Source organism: Thunnus maccoyii, chromosome 3 (assembly GCF_910596095.1).
Source record: "Thunnus maccoyii chromosome 3, fThuMac1.1, whole genome shotgun sequence".
In the NCBI taxonomy this organism is placed as follows: domain Eukaryota; kingdom Metazoa; phylum Chordata; class Actinopteri; order Scombriformes; family Scombridae; genus Thunnus; species Thunnus maccoyii.
The window spans coordinates 17,024,932-17,051,176 of record NC_056535.1 but is presented as its reverse complement, the minus strand read 5'-3'; the positions used below and the strand labels follow the sequence as shown (position 1 = coordinate 17,051,176).

The following is a 26,245-nucleotide window of genomic DNA, read 5'->3' as shown; positions in this document are numbered from 1 at the left end:
TTGGGAACATATTATGTGTAACTGTCATTTTTATCAGTTACAATTAGATAAAGCTAAACAAGCTCAAGCCATCCAAGTTATTCCCTGTAGTTGCACACAGTATAAGAAACTCAGTCCTATGTTAAAACACTTAAAAATTGATCTTAAAGGAATAGTTCAACATTTTGGGAAATACGCTTTGTTAGATGAAAAAGAACAATACCACTGACATACGTGTGAAAAAGGGAGAAAAGCTTTGCACCCAGTGCTCAGATCTGGAGGCGCTGGCAACTGTTGGAACATGTAGTCAAAAAAGATAAACCACAAATGTTCAGCTGATAACAATCTTTATTAACACTGGTAAGAGCTACATGTTTCACTCAGTGCTTCATTAGGTTTGCTATGGATTATTGTTGTCACTGTGAGGTTGCCATGCAACCAGCCGAGAATAAAGGAAGTCACAGCTCCCGGCCAAGAAATAGTTTGGCACTTAATGTCCCTAAGAAACCATAACTTCATTTTTATTCTTCACTTTTTGTACAGATTAAACAGACAACATGTAAAATATTAATTTCTAAGCTTTAGAGGCACTGGTAACCTTTGTAGAGACCCATGCTAGCTGTTTACAGTCTTAATGCTAAGCTAAGCTATAGCAACTGTTTCCCTGCTCCAGCTTCATATTGACCCGATAGATATGAGAGTGGCATCAATGTTCTCATACTCAGCAAGAAGGCAAATAATCATCTTTCCCAAAATATCAAACTGTTCCTTTAAGAAGTTCCATAGCTTAAACCTGCTACAGGTAATTGTTTATATCAATAAATTATTACTGTGTTCATTTTTAGACAGTAAGTAAACAACTATATTAATGTCAAGACTGGCTGACACCACCATTCACTGCACTACCTGTTACTACACTGTGTTACATTTCAGATTTTGAGGGAGACCTGCTTAATTACATTATGACTGCCTCACAAAGAACTGAGTCCCCTAGTTCCCACAGGTTTACTCATGGTGGCAGATCAATTACTATATCAATCACGGTATCTTTATCTGCCGGAAAGCAATATCAAAAACCTTTGACTAAAGAAACAATCTGAAATCTGCAACAGGGTTCATATGGACAGCAGCACTAATAATAACACTAGCGTTATATACCGCCCACCTGTCATCTTAGCCTCTGTAATCTTACCCTGGCAACACTATAAGTTTTAAAATGATGTTGCGGTTTAGAAATGTTGTGCATTGTCTCACAAAGTGGCAATTCAAAAAACAATTCCTGCAACTTGATATAAGTGTGTGGAAGACAGATACTTGAGAAAAAAAGATTCAAATTGTCAGTTACTCCTGTTGGGCAAACAATAATATAGTACACTTCATGATAATGCAGTGCAATGGCATCATTATGTCGGGTTGTTTTTGTGACCAGGGCATGTTGTGACAGCAGAGTAAACAGTTGACTCATATCATTTTTGTTTGGTGTTTTGATGGACAGAGATCCGTAACCAGCTGGTGGAGCAGTTCAAATGCTTGGAGCAACAGTCTGAGTCTCGTATCCAGCTGCTGCAGGACCTGCAGGAGTTCTTCCGGCGCAAAGCGGAGATTGAACTGGAGTACTCCCGCAGCTTAGAGAAACTGGCTGAGAGGTTCTCCTCCAAGATCCGCAGTTCCAGGGAACACCAACAGTTCAAGTAAGTTCCTCTCCCTGCAGAGTTAAAATGCATGCATGTACAGATCCCAAAAAGATCCCAAATTAAAGGGATCTGTAGGCCAAGTGACTTTATCCCCCTCTAAACATCTTACTGTTTATAACCTGACTGTAAGACCGAGCCCTGCTGCTAATCACATGGCCATGTTTGATTACAGTGCAGAACTTTACAACAATATACTCCATTATGTTTATGTACTGTGAGGGAATATCTATTATTACAGTTGAGATCTTTATGACGTCTTTAAAGGTCAACTAGTTCTGGCATGATGGTGAGACACAGTTCATTAAAGAAGTTTAAGACTGTTGAGGGGTGGACATAACAAATCCAATGCACTCTTGGTGCTATAATTTAGCACTTAACATTGTAGAAGAAAGCTTTTAGTGAAGCTTTATGCTTCATTATGTGTTGAATCACGTCCATTAAGAACAAATGTGGCAGCCTCTACACAAGCTCCGCATCAGAAATTGCATCAATGGGAAGGTTCATATAGGAGGTAGAGTCAGGGATTCTGGAGAAAGATTGTTCAATACACTTTTTGTCATTTGTCAATTCAGTCATCAGAGCAGCTGTCTGTGTGAAGCAAGCCCCCAGGAAGTCCCCGGGAAGCCAATTTGACATAGTGGCTAAACCGTGTAATTACAACTTCACATGAGTTATTGGGCCCAAAAAGACTTTTCACCATAGCGTTATATTGTGAAAGAGATGTCTGTAAACCGGCGGATGAATTTTTTTGAGTGTCACAACACCCACGAAATGACTCATTTCACAATCAGAATTTGGTCCATTCAGTCCGATAACATTTGGAAAGTCAAGAGGAACCACATGATTGAATTGTTTTATCCCCATTCAAGTTAGCCGGAAGGCTAAACTGGAAGTAGTCGGCTCAGCAGGTGAAAGTCGCTAGTGCGCTTTCTCTATGGGCCCCACAGATCCGGAAGCTATGCAGAAGAAGACTTTTTTGGCTTCATGCGCCACTGTGCAACTTTCATAGGAATGAATGAGGCCCCACCTCTGACCCTGTATCCAGTTCTCTTTATACATCCATGGTGTGAGGACATGACAGTCTCCCATCTCTACCACCTGTTGAATGGTGGGGGAGGGCTGGCGAACTGGAGAGAGAGAGACTGTGGCCAATTCACATAGAAAGTGTTTTCTCACGAAACAGGTACGCTTCCATTTTATTAAATGTATCAATCCACACTGAATCCGAGACAGTCTCACGGAGACCCCCTGCATTTTTTTATGCTCCAAGTCTGTTTCTGTCGCGTTTAGTGAAGCATAATCTGAGCAGGCAGCTGTTTAAATCACACAAAATATCCTGCTGTATATGTGTTTTGAACTTAATAACCGTATTATTGAATCAATAAATACAAACACTGTCGATTTCTTCCTGTGGAGCCGACATGCAAACTATTTTGGTTCAGTAAATTTCTTCTGTCAGTCAGCCTGATGAAGGCACTTTGTCCGGTCTCTGTCCTCTCTGTGGACAGAGACGCTGAACGCAAGTCGAGTGAGAAGTCAGGAGGCTGCAGAGAGGTGGAGAGTGTGGATGGACTGTTGTGCTCACATGAGATTACATTTTTTTCTGCTCATGATAAAGTGTAAGAGGAACAGAGGTCACTCTACAGCTGACACATGGCTCTCGATTCCGCCATATTTCTCTTTTGGTCGTTGCCTTGGTAATGCACGTCCATGAATTTGGGGGGCGGAGCTTCTGAAGGAGCACGAAGGGAGGGGTGTATTAGTTTTGAGTGTTTAGTTCAAATATCAACAAAATTTCTCCAGAATGACTGACTCTACCTTTAAATTAACCATGTAACTGATCCAAGATAGTAGCTTAATATTAGCAAAAATAATACATACAGTGTTATTGGTTGGTGATTTTTGACTTAATTATTTATGAACCTCTGTGGTTGGAGAGCTAACAACAAAAGAAGCACCACTGTATAACTGTAATCTTATTGATTGACAAGGATGAATTGGTCAATTATTTTACTGAACTTCATTATTTTACATGTAATATTTTATTGAGAGAGTGGGTTGAAGAGAAAGGTAACAGCAATGGCAAAGTTCAATCACAAAAAGGACAAATAGATCTTCAGAGTGATGGAAGGTCAGTGAATGTCATCAGATCAAAATCAGCCCACCTGCAGCCTTGACCCATTTAGATTTGCAGCTCTCGAAATACTGAAATGTATGCTAGTGAGGAAAATAGCGATCTTCTGCACAGAAACCACCGCTAACACATTGGTACATGACTCACGCAGGGCATGAAATTAAGCTCTGCTGCTCCCAAAATCAAGCACCTCGGGCAAGCAGGCAAGCTTAGTTCAGTTTGGAAATGGGAGCACTAACCCAGCTGAGATTTGGCAGCAGATCTCAGGTTTGAGTCTACACCAACATATACAGTACCAGTCAAAAGTTTGGACACACCTTCCCATTCCCTTGAATGAGAAAGTGTGTCCCAACTTTTGACTGGTACTGTAGTCTAACCTCAGCTCTTATTCTGATGCAAATGGAAACAACAGGACCGCATTCCTAACATATTCTGAAATGCTTCATATGAACAAGTATGTCTAACTAAAAATGGAGACAGTGATTTTATTTTCTATGGTACTATATTCAGTAAATACAGTAAATGACAACACAAAGAATACATTTAGTAGCATAGTAAATACTACATGTGCATATATTGTAGTGCAAGAGTAAAAATACATTGTGTAGACTATATGCTCTAATTGTTACAGTGTGAACAATGCAATCAGGGCCTCCCTCAGGCTCAGCTTCCCTCTTTGATAAACAATGATTATTCACCAGGTGATCCTCAAAAACAGATATACTTTCACTGTCTGCCTTTTTGAAATTTCATCCAGTGTATTGCTCCCACCATCACAAAAAAAATCTGCTTAGTTTCTTGTTATAATGAGAATCTGTTCTCATCATAACACCATCTTTTACATGTTATTACGAGATCTTTTTCATGGTATAACAAGATAGTTTTGTCTTATAATGACACGCTTTTCTTGTTATTACTAGATACTAAATTATTCCATTTTAACAAGAAACTTTTCTTGTAATAACAACATACCACTTTATCTCGTTATATCGCATAACTTTCTTATTTCACAAAATGAGCGTTTGTTATTTAAACAAACTTTTCTCATTATAAAATGATAAGTTGGTATGTTTTTGTAACAAGAGACTTTCATATGTCATTAAAAAAAAAAGAGGATAAGATTCAGTCAGTGCCTATAGAGACGATATTGTAGCCTGTATCAGCTAGCAGCCAATGTAGCACTTTAAATGTTTTCCACATCAAGACATGTGTGATAAGTTGACAACAATTGTGGTGTTTTTTAAGAAGTGTGATTTACACATGCAAACTGAGTGGGTGACAATTATTTTTACAAACCTTGATTAAAGTTTAGGGATATTATTTGTCACTGTGCCTTACTTTCCACAAAAAAGCATTTTCAGCAAATCAAAAGCACTTTTACTGCATGATGGTATTTTGGCATTCTTGACACTCCATAGCACAAGGTCATTTAGAAGTGTGTGTATATATACAAGTAGTGTATGTGGGGTAGCTGTGTGTGTGTGTGAAGTGGCTGAGGATTTGACTGGATAATTGAGTCCAGCTGTGTTAGAGAAAGCAGGCTATGCTGTGGCGTCTAAGAATTGGCTGACAGTAGACAGAACTCTGCTGCAACACGGCGGCTTAACCTTTGCACTGTACAGTTGATCTTATCCACATGGCGATAGACAGGTGTTAGAAAAAACAGCTAATCCTCAGACACATGTTCTAATGATGTTACATTTTACACTGCCAAGATCTTGGTGGACTTAACAGCCAGAGGGCCAACAAGAGTCCCAGTGCAGCATCTTGACAGTGGCCACACACACACACACACACACACACACACACACATAAATATACAGTAAAGTGGTGTCAAATTTGACAACAAGATATGACATTTTTAATGCAAAAACTTTTTTTATGCAGTGCCCTTAATGCTCTCCAGTCCATTCATTCAGAGAACATGTACTATTCAATAACAGCATGAACTAAAGAGGCGAACTGATGCAATGACAGACCACAAAGGAAATGTGGGTGGGAGGCTACTACTCGTTTGTTACATACTGAAAGTCTGACATGGCTTTCACACCACACACATCTATGTATGTATTATAATGAACACTGTAAAGAGGTGCCTCTGTTAGAGGTACAGGGTATATCCAATTTAAACTGACCAATATATTACCCAAAGTGGAGTTTGTAAGCTTTTGGTGAACCCACAAAAAGGCTCATAACATGATTGCACCTCATGCCATGCACTCCTGGTCTGAGCAGGCGGGCAACCACAAATCCTGGTAATCAGCTGTGACACACCCTTTACTGTGCCTTTCCTCCCACTTTAGTGAGGTTAAGTTCATGATGAGCCACCAAAACACCAAATTGGCCTAGGCAAGAAAAACACTGCTTGTCCAATAAATGCACTTTGTGGGCTTAAAGCCCAACCATGCACCATCAAAAACACAGAAAACAGAAAAAAACAGCCTGATAGAACTCTGTATTCTGTATACATAATTAGTTGCTTTTGGTTTTGTCTTTGCTCTTTGACTTGGTGTTTTATCTGTTATGACAAATCTGCATAAGTCTCAGTAAAATCTCATTAAACTCTGTGTTGTACTCGAGAGGAATACTTCAAAAGCAGGCGCGTATATTGAGCATGCACCTTTATGTTTTTGAAGGACATCAAAACAGAGCAGTAAAACAGAGTCATCCTGACCGGGACAGACTTCCATATGTGTTGGATCACAGCCTACAGTCTGTTGGCTGAACCCGTAAAATGCAGATTCATTAGCAAGCTGAATGCCACTGTGATTTACAGCTACTGCAGCTACAGCTACACCGCAGCAACCCAACCACGGATCATTTTGCTCCTCCAGTTTACCTCATTTGCCACAGTGAAAAGAAACACTGAAGGGTTACTTAGCTGCAGTTGCTATGCCAGATAGTGCAACATTTCCTTTCTCCTACTGGTTCACAGATCCTAAGAGACAACAGCTAAATTGATTTTAATTATGGAGCAGACGTTTCAGGGTGTATGATGAATTTCAATTTATTTTATTTGAAAAGGGACAAACATTCAAACAAATGTAAATGTACCCCAAAGGCTAGAATGGGAATGGGACTGATGAATGGGATTTATGATGTACCTCATCAAATTAGATTGGCTTGGTATCGTCTGTCATACAGACAGATATAGATGTAACATAGCACCATTAGAAGGCAATTCATGCAATATTGATACAGAGAATAACCTGTCTGGAAGAGATAAGACAGGGCTTGCAGTGGTGTCCAGATATGTGTGTGTGTGTGTGTGTGTGTGTGTATGCTAATCTCTTTGTGTGTATAATATCCAAGTGACTGGTTTGGCAAGAGCTGGGAGAAAAAGTGTTTGGTATCTTTAGAATGCCAGATCTTTGTATATGTGAGCTTTTTCAGTTTTGAAGTTGCCTTTGCTCAAATCCAATTGATGTCTCTGTTAATTCCATGGTCAGCAGGGCACAGCTTTGAAAATGTATCAGTGGATATCCAGCAAGTTTCTTTTATAAATACATCTCCCAACATTAAACATTAAATGGGATGTAGTCTGTGTCCAGAACACATTTAAAAACGGTGACGCATGCTTTAGTTATGATACAATTATGAGCAATGATGTCTGCAACTGTAGGATAGTACCAGATGCTTTACTGGTGCTTTGTGTCCTTTGGGTACTGGCACCAAAGTGCATCTATGGCTTAAGTCCCATTTAGTGTTACCATGTTGTTGAACCATGGCTGCTCTCTGGTGGTCTGAGGGGCAAAGGGTCAAAGGTTAAATTATATCTCTAGGCTTGGGTTGTTTGAACACAGCAGTACACTATCAATACACTGCTCTTGTCAAAATGACAAGTCCAGCTGGTGGAAGTCAGCGTGTGCAACATCAATACTTTAGCTGGTTTGCAGTTTGTTTTACAGATCTTGCAGATCTCTGCTCTGCTCTGGCCCCTGCGTCTGTGCAGCTGTACATTATCAAATGTTGGCAGTGTGTCTCCTCACAAAAAAAAAACCTGCTAAATGATGTGCAAATCAGCAATGTGGCATATTGATGCCCTGCTTGAAAATGAGGGCAAGGGGAATTTGAATAGAAAAGCTAGCGGCATGTGCCCACGTGCCCCTTGTCTTTTGAAACTGTGTTTGGCTCCTTCTTTCTTTCGGCTGTTTCATTGATAAGCAGCAGACAGCCAGTGTGGAGGGGATTAAAGGCCTTCACAGAGCTGAGTCTTGGATTGATAAATGCACACTTCCTTCTGGAAATCCTGGCTCAGACACATCGTATAGACTCTGGGTGATTAGATGGTGGCATTCAGTGCAACCATGACTAAAGCACGGGCACTGTTCTATACAAAGCTTACTTGTTCAGGGTATGCACATTATGGAGGTAGCTTGCTATCAGTTCATCCTTGAATCAAAGGATTATCGCGATCTTCTCTGACCATACACTCTTCTTTGTTTCCCTATTCACTTCCCCTGTCTCTGTGTCTCATCTTCTTCACACTCTCCCATGCATTCACAGATTAAACTCCATGTCTCTTCCTCACGGAGACAGCGAGAGAGAGCAGAAATTGTGGAAACCATGGAGACAGTCAGGCAGTGCTTTGCAGGATGAGACAGATGTAATAGGATGCCAGAAAGCTGCACTCGTCTCTCCTCCTCCGCCTCTTCCTTCTCACTTCTCTAGAGACTCATCGTTTGCCTTCTGCATGTTAATGATATCCTGTGTATAAATACCGAGGGCAAGGAGCCATCCAAAACCAAAAACCCTTTTGAAGCCCTCTAGATTAATTGACCTGCATGCTCTTGACTGATACTCAGCTTTTTATGGGAGACCAGCAAAGAGAAGTGTGTACAGAGTAGAAATGGAGGTGTGTAAAAGTCTGTGTGCAGAATTTGGTCCTCTGTGATATATAGATCTAGTTCATGAAGAGCCAGTATAGAAAAGCTAGTGTCTCACACATAAAACAAGTCGAGGAGCTACATTTATTACTGTGTTAAAATACTCAGCTCCCAGAGATGTGGTTGGTACACAGGCCTAATTAGCGACCTTCTGCTCCTAATTCCTGTGAAACGAGGACAGCGACTGGGGAAAAAGAAATCTTGTGTCCTTTGTCTCTGTCTCTCTGCATGGCTTTAACCCTCAGCATTACCAATCTGTACCTGGCCACTTTAAGACATTTTGGTTGTTCTCAAAATCAAATCAAGATCACCCTTGTACATTTTTTTGCTTTAAACTGTCAAAGTTGATGTAAGAATAGGCAGTGATACCTCTGGAAATAAGTCCTGTGCAGTGTGTTTTTTGCCATGTTAGCAGCAGGGCTCTAGGGATGGTAGTGTTGGTCAACCACTTTGGTCCAGACTGAAATATCTCAACATTTATTGGATGGACTGCCATGACATTTTGTACAGGTTGACAATAAATCCTAATGACTGTAGTTGTCCACTGACTTTTCCTCTTGCACCACCATGAGGTTGGCAATTGTGGTTTAGAGGTCAAAATTTTGCATTGCCATATATTCCCATCAAAGTCAGCTGTATTTAGTGCAATGCTAACATGTTAAACTAAGATGGTGAACATGATAAACATTATACCTGCTATAAATCAGCATGTTAACATTGTCATGGTGAGCATGTTAGCATGCTGACATTAGCAAAGCACTGCTGTGCCTAAAAGAGCCGCTAGCATGGTTGTAGACTCTTAGTCTTGTTTGGTGAATTATGAACATGATTTGTTTTTTGTGTACACAGCTGCAATGATTAGTTGATTAATTCATTTGAAAATTAATTGCCAACTTTTTTAATAATCAGTTAATCCTTTTGCCAAATATTCTCTGGTTTCAGCTTCTCAATGAAAGGATTTGCTGCTTTTCTAATCATTGGTCACTTTGATCTTTTGGAAACAGTGATCAACATTTTTCACCATTTTCTGACATTTTATAGACCAAATGACTATTGATTAATCATAAAAATAATCGATAGATTAATCAATAATGAAAATACCTACAGTATAAATTCCAAAAATTGTAGGTTACTGATATTGTCAATGTGACATGAAAAGCAAATAACTTGGTACTCCAGTCAAGGGAAACACCTAATAATCTATAGGAAAAAAGTGACTAAAGATTTACCAGCAGTATTTTATTGAGGACTGCAGGTCCACAGCAAGTTTGATCAAGGATTCACCTCTGTGAATAGAGCACAGTGAGCAGTGTTGGAGTGGGAAGCTGAGGAGGATAAAAAGGTAGGAAAATGGGAGCTTGGTTGTGCTCAGGGATATGATGAAGCATCTCTGACCACTTTTAGGGATTAGCAGAGAGCAGAAGTGCATGTTCCCCAAACCTCTCAACCACAAACAGCAATTATACACCGAGGAGCTGCATCCCTTACAGGCAGATAGGTCGGTCAAGCAGAACTGGTGCAAAATGAGGGATGGTGAGACAGTAGAAATAGGCCATCCCAGAGGAGTGAAGCAGAACATGGTCTACATTAGGTCTTCTATTGTTAGGAAGCCTAAATCCTACCCATCCTTTGCAAAGTCTGTCAGATTTGCTCATCTTATTTTGATACAGAAAATTTAGTTTAATCATTTCATTATTACTTCAAGATTGCAGGACTGAAATGTGGCGTTGATTGATGGGCGGATTTCTCAACTCTTTAAAATTACCAAATTAATTGACTCGCTTTTTCAGACAAAGTGGATCTCACGACACCATTCTTAATCTCACTTTGAGGAAGCAGGCCCAATAATAAATGGATAGATTACTTTTGCTACACATGCCAACCAGTCTTCTGCCCTGTACTGACGTTGTGAGAATGATGTGCTGGTGTTTGTATCCCATCAGCCTGATGTAAGTGCAATTCGGGGCAGAGTTAAGTAAAGTAATAATGGGGAAAGCACTCTGGAGTAGCTAGATATCAACTTCATTAGATGTGATTAGCATTATGGAGGCTCTCTGAAGGGGGTTCTTTGATGTTGGTGCTGCTCATCAATTTTTTCTGCTCCACAGTGAAACCCTATCCCCCACCCCGCTCTCTCCCTCCTTTGCTCTCATTTCCTTCTCTCTCTTTCTCTCTCTTTGTCTCTTCCTCGGAGTTGGTTGATTGATTAATGCACCGATAGGATCCAGACAAGGGTATGGGTTTGAAGGGATTGTGTGTGTGTGTGTGTGTGTCTGTCTCGTTCTGTGTCTATGTGCCTTAGTCTTTCTATTTGAAAGCACCCGAGGCAGAGACAGTTTAAACTGATTATGCAGCAATCAGGGCCCATGACTCTCTGGATCATTATGGTCACTAGCATTATAAATTTAACCAGTTGATTCCCTACCAGACCATAGCATTATTTGGAGTATGGTGGATGGCAGAGAGAAAATGATGAATGGGGATGAAAGAAAGGAGGAAGAAACACTGGTATTTTATACCACAACAGGTTGTCTTCTTTTACTAAAACCCAGGATTGTGTCTGTTGCTGTGGTGTTAACTTTTATTGTTAACTGCGGATGCCTTCATCATTAGTCAGACAACATTATTACTGCCTCTAAAATACCACAGTGCTGTCTTTAGCCAGCAAAATAGTCAATACGAGACTTGTACTCTGCAGTATTGTTGATATTCTTTACAGTAATCATTAAGTTACTGGATAAGAAACCATTTAGCATATTTTTTTTACTTGAGATTACACTTGATAAAACTGAAAATTTTAAACAAATATAAAGAATGAAAAACACATTGCCAGATAGCTACACTATCCAGATTTGGATTTATTCTGAGAGACATTCTAACAATCCTGTATTGCTCTTGTTTTCCAGGAAAGACCAGCACCTGCTGTCCTCAGTAAACTGCTGGTACCTGGTGCTGAACCAGACGAGGCGGGAGAGCCGTGACCATGCCACCCTCAGTGACATCTATACCAACAATGTGATTGTCCGCTTGGCCCAGATCTGCGAGGATGTTATCCGCCTGTTCAAGAAGGTCAGTGGGACCACCGTTCTTCCCTCTTTGTTCACTACTACTATTTTTGTCCCAGATGGATGTATTGTACATTATCAGGCCATATCATAATTTGATTGTATACCTTTACTTTGTGATGGTGGGCCACTCACATACTTACATCCAGGTAACTTATGATTAGCCTTGTTTCATTACTGAATAGTAGACTACTCCTGTGCAGTCACCGTGTTTACACTCCTTCATTCACCGTGATAGAACGTGGTGTTCATGGTGAGCTGAAGGTTTGCAGTCGGGAGGGCTTTGTTAGATTTACAGAAGTACAACAATCTCCACCTACAATACCAGTCAAAAGTTTAGACACACTTTCTCGTTCAAGGGAATATGAAGGTGTGTCCAAACTTTTGACTGGTACTGTACATTAAAAACTTGTAGGAGAAAGCACAAGCAGCCAATCACAGTTCTTGTGGTCCCCATGTGGTATCTCTGTAGCTACTGCTGTTGCAACATCTCGTTGTATTTTTGAGGCAGTGTGCAGCATAGCCTATGACGAAGCTTCGGGGGCTACATGTGTAGACTCCATATCTACGTATCCCTTTAATGTAAAACTGTCAAGCTTACCATTAGCTGTGGGAATGAAAGCCATTACTCTAAATGTTGGCTTCAGTCTGGCTTTGCTATGCAGACTAATAACCTGATGCGCCAGATGGTTTGTTACACAGAACCATCTGAGAAGTCGTCCTTGCAAACTGTTTGGAAAAGGGCAAGCACTTTCAAAAAAATACTCAGCAGGTGATTGGCTGAACCATCTGTCTGTCACTGTCCATCGCCGTCTTACCTTTTCACGAGATTACGAGATCATGTGAGAACCCTCATAGGACGCTGATTGGTCTGAACCACCGGTGGTTCGGACACAAGCGCACAACTTGAAGCCTGACAAGATGGATTCTCGCACAATCTCTTGATGATGTGATCTCACGAATCCTCGCAAGCTAAGCAGACTAATGGTAGCCAACAGAACTGCAGTACTTACAAGCTTTGTTTCAGCACACATGGAGTTACTAGAAGGTGTATGAGATCTGTCTGGCCTGCAGAGCAGTAGAAGTAGCATGGGGAAATGTGGAACTGAGACCTCTCTCACCAAATACTCTGCAGCCCCGACTACTGTGAGAAACATTTGGCTCTCTGTCAGCACATAGCAGAGATGACTGAGGCCTTATCCAAACATCAGAACCCTGTTTTCACCTTGCAGGCCTTCCTGTAGGTGAGCTCCATTCTGCCTACGAAGCTCCATTCAGATATTACCGCGTGTGTGTGAACATGTGCATGTGTCTGTGTTTGTGTACTTATGTGGATGCCTGTGTGTGTCAGAGACTGTGCCAGGACTGTGCCATCCTTTTTGAGCCAGGTGGCTTCAGGTAACTTTTTCTACATTTGAGAGTATGAATGGATGGCTCTGCTGGCTGCTAGCTGGCAAACATATTGGAAAGCGATAAATAATGTATCAAAAATGGTGTCATTAAGCTCTGAAGAAAAATGTTAAAAAATGTGGAACTGAAATGAAAAAAAGAGTTTTGGATGATTGACATGGCAACATAATCAAGGACAAAAAGAGAGCTGGTAAAAAAAAAAAAATCAAGGGCTTTGTTGTTTAATATATGAACAACTGCAGTAGCACAGCTGTGACTTACAGTGTTAACAGTATATTTTATTTATCATCTCATACCATGTTAATTATGTTATGGTGGTTAAACCTAAATTAGGACCAGCTTTGAACCAGATATTATCAGGAAACACCCCAGCTTCCATATTTTACTGGTGTGGTGTGAAGGTCATATCTCAGTAGAAAGGTTCAGTGTTACAGGACTGTGTTCCTAATAAATACAGTAATAACAAGGAAACTAATACAATTACAGTAGGTGTGGCAAATGTGAATGTGCAGAGGGCAGAATTTCCCTTCTTTCTGCCCAATAACAATCAATATGCATACAATGTATATTCGCTGGCATTACTATAAGGGCCGACATGCCACATCTCTTTCAGAGCGTTGCATCACATTTGTTCACTCCCTGGTTGAACCCTCCTTGCTCCCCCTGAGCCTCTGCAGTACATGCTGCAGTCTGTCTCACTTCAGAGCCACCGATGCATACAGATGCCATTCACCAGCTGCTGGAGCCCTCAAAGGATTTTCCCCATTAATCACATCCAGTCCGATGTTTGTTTGAGTTGGACTTAATACCTGCACTCCAGATAAAAACAATGCAAAAACAGCAAATCCCTTCTGTACTACTGAGGTTACTGTGTTATTCTTCTTTTGGGCAGAATTAATAATCTAATTTAGAAAAGAACTGTCGGAGCAAGAATTTGTTTTATGAGTTTTTCCCTCTTTGATGATTAGTTTAGTCTCTGACTCACCGTTAACAAGTTTTTTCAAGCACAGTTATTTTAGCAGAGCAGGGTGTGGATAAACACGTTAACTTTCATCTGAATCCCTCTGAACAGTGGTAAGGTGTGGTTTGAGTGGATTTGTATGTTTTCGTGCGTGTGTGTGTGTGTGTATGCGCAAGTACATATATTGCAAAATCTGACAGAAAACAATACTTCTCATAGTGATTCATAGGTGAAAGTACCACTATATATCTTGTTGAGTTGCAGCGTTCTGTTTGCACCAATAGAAATGAGTCAGATGTCGACACTAATGTGACAGTTTCTAAGAAAGCTTGAGCTCCGGGGGTTTTTGCAAAATCCCCCCCCCCCCCCCATTTTTAATTATATTATCATATTTGAATGTCACACATTGCTCACTTTACCATGCAGCTTACAGATATTGTTAGCTGCAGCCTAACACCCCACATGTAGCTCAGCTCATTAGCTCTGTGCATCCATCTCCAACAGACAAGTCTCATTGTTTCACTCATTTGAACGTGGATATATTGTAATTCATCTGAACACTTTTAACAGTTTTTCCTTTCAGTTTGTCATCTGCAAAAACCTTTGAAATCTGGAATATGTTTGAATGTTGGACATGTTTTAGTTTTAGCAGAGCCAAGTGTGAAAGTTCATTTTTGACTTCATAAACATTAGCTTGACAAAGAAAAAAAACAACATTTTATTAGTTTCTCTTACTTACTATCCTTTTTACAGAGCTTTAACTAAACATTTGACTGTCTTCTCCAGCAGATGTTCATTTTTATTTCCCATAAATCAGTTTTTACATCACGAGGCCATTGTCCACCATGCCAAAATGCAGTGTGTTTCACATTACATGCTCTCATTCATCACAGCAACCAGACTTTGTGAGAGATTGTAGTTTAGCCACCAGATTTTTTTCGGCAATTACTTGCAGCATCGGCACACACGGCAGTAATTATCAGATGTCTCAGGGTTGCACTTTGGCTCCCGCAAACTTTTTTTGGTCTCTGACAACATCATAGAATCATAGAATATCAAGTATCTTGTCCAAATTTGTCTTAATATATATACAGATAACATGATGGCAGCATTAAATTGGGCTGCTACAGTACCTGGAGGGACATATTGATGTTAAGAAGAAAATTTCAAATTCTCTGGTTCCAGCTTGTCAAATGTGAATATTTTCTGTTTTTTTAGTCCACTGTGACAGTAAACTGAATATCTTTGGGTTGTGGACTGTTGGTCAGGACAAACTAAAACATTTGAGAATGCCATCTTGGGCTGTGGAAAACGGCTATCAACGTTTTGCACCATTTTCTGACATTTTATAGACCAAACAACTAATTGATTCATGGAGAAAATAACCGACAGATTAATTGATAATGAAAATAATCGTTAGTTGCAGCCCTATAGACATCACACCTATGTCTGATACATGCAGGAATAAAGTTAAAAATGGACTTTGTGCTACAATTCATGTTGATACAGTAACTTAAAACAAAGTCATGTTTTGTAGAATATCTGTCTATATTTTGAGTTATAACTTTCAATGAATATCCACTAAATCAAACAAACCAAAACAAGCCGAAACAGAGGACCCAGCATGTAAATAAAATTGTGAGGTTTGAGAGTTCACCGCTACATGGTAGCATTAAATACTGGCTAGTAATGTTGGGAAATATTAATGTAATGACAAACTTATTATAATCAAACTGGCTGGTAGTTCAAACAGTTTCCTGTTTGCGATTGAACTGAGGATGGTTTTGCATCACCCCTCTCAAACATAACGACTTCCTATAGCTTTGTGAAGTTAGAGGGGGTGTTACTTCTGTTTTTTTGAATGTGTCAGACCGTCACACTGAGACATGCTTTTGGTGCATTTTCAAATAAAGGCTTTATTCCTCTCTCACATGAAAACAGATGTTATTACATTCACTCCGTCAGTTACTGCATTTTCCCTTCCAGCCCATGTGTGTCTCATGTTTTGGATTTCAAGGCTTGCTGTGAAGTATGATGACGGTGAAAGAGTCAAGGTACATTTGCCTTAAAAAAGCTGCAAGAAGGATTAACTGTGCTGCTTCATGAGGTGTATTTGTGGGAGTTTCTTCAGTGTTATTCCAAGCAAAACACAATGCACCCAAATGAAATTGGTGGCAGAGAGAAATGATGGCTCGAGCAATCTTTCCGCTATTAAGATGAGATATGAAAATGGAAATTGGACTTGTTCCTCTTGATACATTATTGATTTTTATTTATGCCTGTAGAGCACAGTGAAACGTCAATAGGCAGTGTTTTGTCAGAGGATGTCACACATCGTCTTGACCCCTTCATGCACCTCACACGTGCACACTTGCGCACAGTCTCTCTTCACAAATGTACAAACACAAACACTCACACATAGCTAAAGGGTGAAACTAAGTGCGTGAAACTAACAGAGTCTAAATATCAAGTGTATTGTACTGTAGCATGCAATAACCACAGGAAATGAAAGGCACGTAGTTACGTGTTTTTGCTATTCAATAACAAGTAGAGATGTACAATAGGTCTGCTAAAAAGGACTGTCTAAATCGGTATGTTATTGTGATTATGCAAACAGTGCTTAAAGTTCTCATGCACCATGCCTGATTTCAGTTTTAAATTAATATAATACTTAATGCAATACATTGTATACATTTCCTGCTGGACAACTTTTCAGGCTCACATATCTTTTCTTGCTTTAATCCCTGTGCAAATAGGCACGAGATTAGTTTTTGAATTTATTGTCCTCCCATAGTTTCATTCATTTCCTCATGCAAGCTGTTTCATGTTTGGCTGGAAAGAAAGAACTGTTGAGACAGAGGGAAGGGGGAGCAGCGACGCTTTGGATTGTAGATTTTCAAACTTTTGAGAATTCAATTAATCTGACATAAAACAGCGGAACATTAAGTACAAATAAAACAAAATATGACATCATGTTAAGTCGGGATTTTTCTTCCCCCCAGTCCAATCTTTGTTCATGCAGACTTTTCTATTGTTTTCTGTGTTGGGATTGTTGTTGTTTCTTCTGTTACAACAAGATTAGAAGTTTATAGCTGCAGTACTAATATCCCTGTGAGGTTGTAATGCAGATAAAACATGGAGATACAACAAAAAATTTGGCCTGAAAGTGTCACAAGGACAAAGGGCTACATTTTATTTTATTTCATTTTTAGTCACCTTTTAATGAACTTGAAGTGTGGACAAGTGGAAATGCTGACCTCTGGGTAGGTGGGTGCAAATGGTAACTCAGGAGATCACCAGATCATCCTCTCATGTCCTAAAATATCTGCACCAAATTCAGTGCCAATCCATCCAATAGTTGCTGGACTCACAAAGTCATGGTGTCAGCGTAGTTTGCTCCAATAGGTCACAGCTGAAGGCTTAAACATGATTTGTTCTCTCACCCTTGTTCTCTCTGCTCGTTGTGTTTCAGAGCAAGGACATCGGGATCCAGATGCACGAGGAGCTGGTGAAGGTGACAAATGAACTCTATACTGTAAGTAATACACTGTGCCTCCTACAGATCGATCCCTCCCACCTCCTCTTACCACTGAGCTCATCCAAAGTTCTGTTTCCTCTCTCTGTCTTCCTGACATTTTCTTTCATGTTTTCTCTTTTATTCCTTCTTGAATGCTTTCACTTTGGCTGTTTATTGTTTTACTCTTTAGATGAAAGTCTAATTTCTTTTGCAAAAAAATAGACTTTGTACACACCAAGAAAAAGCAAATACATGTTGTGACCATGCAGGCTGTGTATCAAAGAGAATTATTTAATTAATTTCTCCGTCAAAACTTTTTATTTATTGTACACCTTTTGAAGATGAAGATGATGATAGTGAGGATAAGTGAGGAAGAGAGTCGGACAGTTGTTAGTCATGAAAGTATGACATTTCTCTCTAAGTGAAACACATTCTGGGCTCATGTGACATTCACATCTGGTAGCAGCGGTCCCTCTCAGGGTTCACATCATTGGTTGTGTCTGTGGAGGCCTGTGAAAGACCTGATTGCTTGCCTTTAACACTTGACCGCAGCATTTTTTAGACAGTGTTTGCATAATTTTGTTTGTATCTGCAAAATGCAGCTAGAGAGCTTTTTAGGGGAAATAATAAGCAGATTGCATAATGTGCATCTTGTTTCCATAACAATGGACTTACTCATTCATTTTAGGTCATCTGTTCCAGCTCAGCTGCTTTGTTGTTTCTGATGCCACCACTCGGCTTTGCTATGGATAGTCAGTTACTCTCATGACCAGTTTCTCTGTGATATTTTCTCCATCATTGTTGCTGTGCGAAACGGCCTTCTTCTTCCTTTTGATTTGCCGCCTGAGAAGGAAAGCAGTTCACATCACTTGCTTCTCTAAAAAGCGGATCTTTTTTCTCAGCTTTTTCACAGCCCAAATTGCTTTTTTTTTTCTCCTTCTTTTTCATAGCGACCTCCTCTTGAGCAACCTGCAGCTGCTCCCCATATGTTTTAATATAAAAAGGTGGTGAATGGGTGTATGGATGCATGTTTCCTCTTGTACTTTATAGCCAAATTGGGGCAGCTTTAGCAAAAAAATAATAATCATATAATAAATATTATAATATAATTAATATTTCATTGTGTTTTTGTATTCTATATTATCAAACTGTCAACTGACTTTTTAAAAATAAAACATGATTAGAGGGCAGTATTAATGAAGGCAGCATGTCCTCCAAGCCCACATTTTTTGACATTCATTTATATTTTTGAATGGGCTGTCAGTGTATCAGACTGTGTTGTTATAACACTGTCAGAAAACATAAGCAATAATCTTAACATTTGTTATGATAAATGTTTGTAATTAACATTGCTGTAGCTGTAGATTTTTTTCTAGACCTATTTCTCCAACTATTTACAGTTGTACTTTATCTGCTGTACAATAATTGGTAAAAACTCAGTAACTGAATTGTAAATTATGAGATTATCTGCAGGAAACTCTGCAGATAAATAAACGTATGTCAGGGATGTGGGCATACTGTGCTGGTCTTTCACTGTTTCAAAGATGAGCTCTTATTGAGGGAGGCTTAGTGCCCAAAACTGGATGAGCTCCAGGCAACTTCAGCAATCTTCTACCCCCCGAAGTGCAACAGAGGAGATGGCAGAGCTGCCTTATATGACTTATTCATTTGAGCAATGTGATGAGAGTCAAACTACCAAAGGGCACTGCTGGCAAGTCTCCCTGATAGTGCCATCTGTACATTTGGATGCTGCAGCAGATCAGTGTTGTGGGGCACATGAGATAATGAAAAGTGCTTGTAGGTTAATTACATTCAAATGCATTTTAAAGGTACTGTGACAAATGCTGTTGGTCAAACGCTTCAGATTTGACTAAGACTGCTATACAAAACTCTTTTCCATCTTTATGTTTATATGAAAATGCAACTATTTTCCCTCTACAGCAGCTTGTGCCTTCCAGCCACTATCAGAGTGTATTTCAGGTTCATGATGGAGGTCTGAAACACTGATCATTACCCAATTCTTGCTGGATTTAGAGTGATGAACGATAAGTTCACTAATTTTTCCCCTCACAAGCTGAATACAATGTTGTGTGATGATAAAATTCTCAGATAGTCTTTTCTCATGCTCTACTTGGCCTCAGCTGTGATCCGACTGAAGATTAAAAATCCAAATGTTGACGTATAGCCCAGCTCTTTCTGAATATGAGAAAAAGATTGTGGGAGGTGTGTGAAGCTTCACAGCTAAGGTGGAAAATTCATTGCTGCGATAACACACATTCTTCTATTTATAATTTCATGCTAGTCAATGAAGCCACATACATTTTCACATGTAATTTTTATTCTCTTGGTTTAACCTTCCATTTGATTTTTGTCCATATTTGAAGGGGGATCCCTGCTTTTGTACCTCCTCACATGTTTAAAAGGCCTTCCTGTTGTTTTCTTGAATGGCCTTTTTTATTTATTGTAAATTCTTTCATTGTGAAGATCTTTGAAATGAATTGAAATTAAGGGCTGTACATAGTTGACATCATTTGTAGGAAATGATTTTCCCAGGCAGTGCACTGGCAGACATAGAGATTTCAAGTATTTCACGAGTGACTGACCGATCTGAGTTCTCCTCTAGATGCCCCGCGGGCAGCAGTAAGGAAACAAAGTATTGTTTTTTATGACTGCACCCCTGTTAGTATTTTATTGTACAGAAATAGCTAAATCAATACCATGGCCACATGGTAATTGCCTAGTGGTATTTTCTAACATTTTTCATTGGCTGCCAACAAAACAAATTTTGCTGAAGGAAAACTGTGAAATCCCATTTGGATCCCTGGCTGCACAGTGGGAGGTAAGGGAGAGATGTAAGACTGTGAGCTGAAGCTATTGTTCAAATATTGTTTAAAGTATGACACTGCAGCAGATGTATTACTGAGAGCGAAGATGCTGTTGTCTTGTGGCTTGTTGTTAGTACCGAACCTGAAATGAGAAAAGTGAGCAAAGGCCTGAATGTGTGAGGAATCAGTCACTGACCAGCAACACTGTTCTGTGAGACTCAGTGTTCTTTGCTTCAACCTGTGTTAATTTCCTGCTACACAGACTTAATATCCCCACAGGGATCAATAAAGCTTGAGCTTATCTTATCTTTCTGATCTACCACCTTGTGTCTGATGTCTGTTCTTCAGCCTCATACACTGTTATTCTCTTGTTAACAGCAACACAGATTCAGAGTGCTGGTGTAGCTTTCATTCATGCATTGATTCATTCATTCATGTGTAGTCATTCATTCATCACAATATCACAACAAAATGAATGTAAAAATATATGGTTGGACTAACTTAGCCTGCTCAAAAAATATTGATAATCTTATAATAATATGATCTGGTGTTGTAATAATTTTAATTTTATAATGTTTTTTGATATTGTGTTTTGATAGAGTTGTTTTGTACCTCATGTTTTCATATTTTTCCTTATTCACCATCCTTACAATGGATTAATTTCTAAAAATAAACTGTCTTATCAGGACTTTCTTGAAAGTGAGTTGTTCCATCTGACTGTGTCAAAAAGCAAATTTGTTTAAATTTTGTTTTGGTTAGATTTTGCTTTGGTTAGAAGTTATATTTTACCATTATATTGCTATAAGCACCTTTTAGACTGAATAGCAGATTTTTACTATTTATTTTAATTTTTTATAGATAGAAAGAGAAGGGATGATGCTCAACAGTGGTCTACAGCCAGAGTCTAACCAGGGACATAGATATCATGGTCAGTGCTTTAAACCCCTATAAGTCACAAGGACACCCCAAGAATATTTAGATTTATGTTGAATAGAAGTATCTACATCTGGCTTTGAATTTATTATGAAAAAACTCCAGTCTTTCTTTCACTGCTGGCTTTCTCGCACCAGCTCAGAGAGTCTGCTTAGGAGTTAAATAGCCCCTGGCTGTAGTCAGAAGACTCAACTATACACACACCTCCTGTAGACACAGCTGAAGCTCAGTCTTCCTGCAAATTACTTTGTGTCTTTAGCTGCGGGTCCTGTAGTTAGATAGTTAAAAGTTGGCTGGAAATCAGGCATGTTTTCAGAGGAATTTGAAATAAATGGTTTGACAGCCTGGGGAGGAATGTTAGCCTAGTTTTTTTTCATCGATGTCACTCTGAAAATAGACAAGCGTCTTTCATTCTATATATTTTACTTTCAGGTGTTTGCCTTCCAGCTCTTTGTCACTTTTGTTAACAGTTTCTGCACCATCTGAAGTGTTTATTCCAGCATAGATAGAGGCTTTTAAAGTGGCAGTACTGGTAAATATTACTATCACAGGGTTGGAGGTCAGTGAAAGATTATAGTTGCAAGTGACCCCACGGCAAACATGTGATTTTGATGAGTAGCTCTCATAGAGATAAAAGGAACCCCACTGTTTAAGTGCAGCACCATGTGAGTATAACTTACTTGATCACAGGAAACCTGGAGAAGGAAACAAATAAATTACTGTTTACGTTAACTGTCTAACATCCTGAGTTGTTGGTCGACGTTTCTGAATACTCTCAGGGCTCCAAAAATGCAAGACGTTTGAAGACGCAGCTCACATCTGGACGCTCCTTTACAAATGGACTTCCAAGGGGAGAAACTCTCTCAATGAGCATCTGGGACGAGTTAAGAAAGATGCAGGATGCTTCTGTCGTGCCTAATGAGGGTTTTCTAGGTTTTCTGTCACTACAGTCTTGTCATCACCATGTTGGAGTAGATGAGGGGATGTCTGAGTGTCAAAGTATGAGCATCTAAGCAGAGATCAAAGTGAGGAAGTAACTGTGGAGAAGGCAGAATGACGCTGCACAAAAGAGCTGAAAGTGAACAAGCCTGAGGTGATGAAGAGTTTACTGTAGAAATCATGGAGAAGAAAGCCGCAGTGAGAAGGGGGATGATAGGGTGAGTTGGAAATTTGACTAAACCATACACAACCTTGGGCCTCTGGATTCACTTAACACATTCCATGTGTAGTGACATCTGTGTTTCAGCTGTATTGATGCCCAAATTGATCCACCAGGCCACCATGAAAAAGCAAAGATCAAACCAGATTTTGGAAGGGAAGGACATTCAAGACTTTGGAAGATATGATCTTTGCTTATTGTTTCCTTGTTGTTGGCAGTATCAGCACTGATGATAAATGTTTCATGTCAGTATGTGACACACTAAGCAACTGGTGCCTGATGAAACTGTGATATCCTGACTGGTTACCTCTTAACTTAAACTGTAAAATGTAATAAGCTGAGTCAATCTGTTTGGATTTCTTCCATGTTCCTTCGGCAGGTGATGAAAACATACCACATGTACCACACTGAGAGCATCAGTGCAGAGAGCAAGCTGAAGGATGCTGAGAAACAGGAGGAGAAGCAGTTCAGCAAGTCAGGAGATCTCAACGTTAACCTCCTGCGGCACGAGGACCGCCAACCGAGACGCAGCTCGGTCAGGAAAATTGAGAAGATGAAAGAGAAGGTGAGTATGCCTAAACTGTCGATAGTGTTGTGTTTGTTTACATATTACATAGCTCTGTTCAGTCCTTTTGCTAATAATTCTAAATCATCAGTTGACCATTTGGATGTATAATGCCTTTAAGAAGCTCCTCCTCAAAGCTGAGTGATGACGAGGTTAGGAGAGTCGGGTTTTATAGACGGAAAATCAGCTCATTTTGTTTGTTTGACTTGGTGAGAGAGGGATAGATCAGCAGACAGACAGCAGTGAGATGTCACAGACTCTCACGAGTATACTGAGGGTCCGCAGCCAGATACACACTTAGGAAACTGCAATACTTCAGGCCAATAACCCAACTCAGTTTCCAGCTTATGCAGATTTCTAGTTTGTGTAGTCTCAGCAGTCTGCCAGCAGTTCAGGGCTGGTGGTCTCTGGAGCACAATGTACTTCAGATGCACCCATGCATTTTTTATTCTGGATCTTCTTCTGGAATTTTTTCATGCAAATGAAACTCCCATTATCTCTCAGGTACAGGAAATCAAAAGACTGTCGGCATGACAGTGTTTCTCCTTCCTCAGGCTGGTATCCTCAGAGATGCTGCTTGGCTTGGGAACACTATTTATAACACAGCGTAGCAATGAATATTCTTTTTTTCCCCTGCTCTGCCTCATTTCTAAGCTGTTGCAGTTGTCTCATTACTCTGCCTGCAAACAGGTTTGAGGAGGAAGAGGGAGGAATAAAAGTTAATCTCTTTTCTTCTAACCTACTGCTGAAATTTGCATCACAGTGGCTTTGTGAAATTGGATATAAAATGTCCACGTATGGTGAAATGTACAAACAATTAAGATAATGAGCAAAGTATCACTGTTTGGAATTTGCAAAGTCAATATGTTGTGTTTCAGCAGAAATGTCACTTTATGAACCTGCTATTTATTGCTGTTATTTCCCTCATAAAATTTAGTGCCAAGCACAGTTGTATTTGTTTAAATTCACTCTAGTGATACAGGCCAGCAGAATGCTGGATGACATTAAGACTACAAATATGCAAAAATTGTGTTTTAACTCTACTCCTCACTAAGCCAGAGCCTCTTTAAGTGTCACTTTGCCAGCATCTACATTCTGCAGCCTCCACTTTAGCGTTGAGAGACATAATAATAAAAACTAAATCCAAGCCTGCCTGTGCCACTTAACATGTTACTATCTAGAGACAGCTTCTCTGGAGTCTGTTTCTCCAAACTTTCCCTGCCATCTTTACCTGTCTGATGGTCCCGAAGCTTCGGCTGCCTGAGCACACACTTAAACCCTCCCTACTGCTTGATTTTCCCACACTGATGGATTTTTCCTTTATCTGCTCTGTCTCTTCTCTCCTCCCCAGAGGCAAGCCAAGTACTCAGAGAATAAGCTGAAATGCACAAAAGCCCGGAATGACTATTTGTTGAACCTGGCAGCAACAAATGCAGTTGTGGCAAAATATTACATCCATGACGTCTCTGATATGATTGATGTAAGTATGCGTTGAGGCACATGTGTTTGTTTACATCTCTCAGCTGGGATATCTGATGTTGATTTAACTCCACAGCACTGTCGCTTTTCTCACCATCTGTTCCCGCGTCTCATTCACTCGCAGCCTGTTAGCTGTTTGTTTCCAAGCTGCTCTGTTGGCCCCAACAAACGCATTTGCCATCAGTTTTTTCAATACTTATTTCTACATAACAAAACTAACACTGATATGCTGGTGAGTGACTGCAGGTGACATGAGAATTAGTTTAGAGATGCTCTGTAATATCACGCAGCTACTATTACTGACGATTTCAATTTCGAGGGGCTCAGTTCAATTAATTCAGTTTAATTTATTAGTGTTAACAGAATCATTTCTCCTCAGTCTCCCACACTCCTCTTCCCTGGTCTTGTCCTCACTCATTTGTTTATGTTGATGCAGCTTTTGGGAAATTCGCTATCCCTCTATAATTAGTCCCTTTATCAAATTTTGAGGCACTAATGTATTTTGCATCCATATATGTATATATATATCACCAGTCATTATTCATTTATAGAGCAAATACATTCACAATCATACTATATTATGATTTTATGTTATCTAAAACAGGAAAGCATAACAGTCATAATTATTTCTATGAATTATATTGAAAGTCGGGGATGCATCAACATTTTTGAATGGTAGGTTTCATTATAACCATTAAAACTATCAATCAACACTGCCTGTAAACCACATGCCCTCCTTATCTGTCAGTTGTACACAATTAACTCTGCATTAAGTGTATTAGTCATAAAACAAAACAACAAACTGGCTTACAAATTTCAAACCTTGTGGCAATAAACTGTGGGACTGCAGACTGATCAGGGCAAGATTTGGACTACTGTGCTGCTGCGGCTGGCATGTGGGGAAGGTGACGTCACTTTTGCATGAGAGAGGTCACAAGGGCCTTTCCTCCATTTTCTCTGTGTTGTCATCCTTCTTTAATAGCCTACTCTCTCTTCAACCCACTGTCTCATTTTTCTTCTTGGAATAACAGATCCACCAAATCACTCCACCAAAATAGTGAAATAGGGGCTCAGGTGCTTTTTATAGTCCTATGAAAGCTGCCCTCCACTATAGGGAGGACTGTGTCGGGCAACCACTATGTTGGTTGCTTGGGAATTGATGGGTTTGATTTGTTACTTTGTATAGGCTTGTTTGCCATATGTCCCTGCTGTATGTACAGCGTATATGATGATGCCTATGTACTGTTTTACTCTTTCATTGTTTCAAGATCCCCCATAACACCTCAAAGGTCTACATGAGCCCGTCTGGTGGGAACCCTGGCAAATGTAGCAATATGTTGGGAACCCGGGCAGTTCTCCTGACAGTGTCATGGTCCCCCTTGAACTCTGTCCCCACTGTCCCAATCACAGAAATACACAGACATGCCAATCTATAGTTTCACTGTTTTCCCCTATAACCACCCTTTACCTTGATTTGACCCCCTTTGACCCGGGAGGGTGTCTCTATGTGCAAAAATATATACCAGCTGCACAAAAATAAATAATTTTGAAATATTTCCATTTTTGTATATTCTGGGCCACTTTAGGAAAAGTCATACAATATCGGGCTTAAACAAAAATGTAATTTAGGGTTTTTTT

The 26,245-nt window shown here is 39.8% G+C and overlaps 1 protein-coding gene across 4 annotated transcripts in view; it reads left to right on the top strand.

Annotated features, from left to right (window-relative positions):
• srgap3 (SLIT-ROBO Rho GTPase activating protein 3) overlaps window positions 1–26,245 on the top strand; it is a 60,929-nt gene that overhangs the window by 14,455 nt on the left and 20,229 nt on the right. For 3 of the 4 annotated variants that reach the window (XM_042406379.1, XM_042406382.1, XM_042406381.1), the window contains exons 2-6: window positions 1,475–1,670; window positions 11,600–11,762; window positions 17,602–17,664; window positions 22,943–23,128; window positions 24,480–24,608. In XM_042406379.1, the coding sequence (XP_042262313.1) occupies window positions 1,475–1,670; window positions 11,600–11,762; window positions 17,602–17,664; window positions 22,943–23,128; window positions 24,480–24,608 (737 nt within the window). Of the gene's footprint in view, window positions 1–1,474; window positions 1,671–11,599; window positions 11,763–17,601; window positions 17,665–21,468; window positions 22,562–22,942; window positions 23,129–24,479; window positions 24,609–26,245 lie in introns of those variants that run through there. The other variant, XM_042406380.1, reaches the window with a different exon arrangement.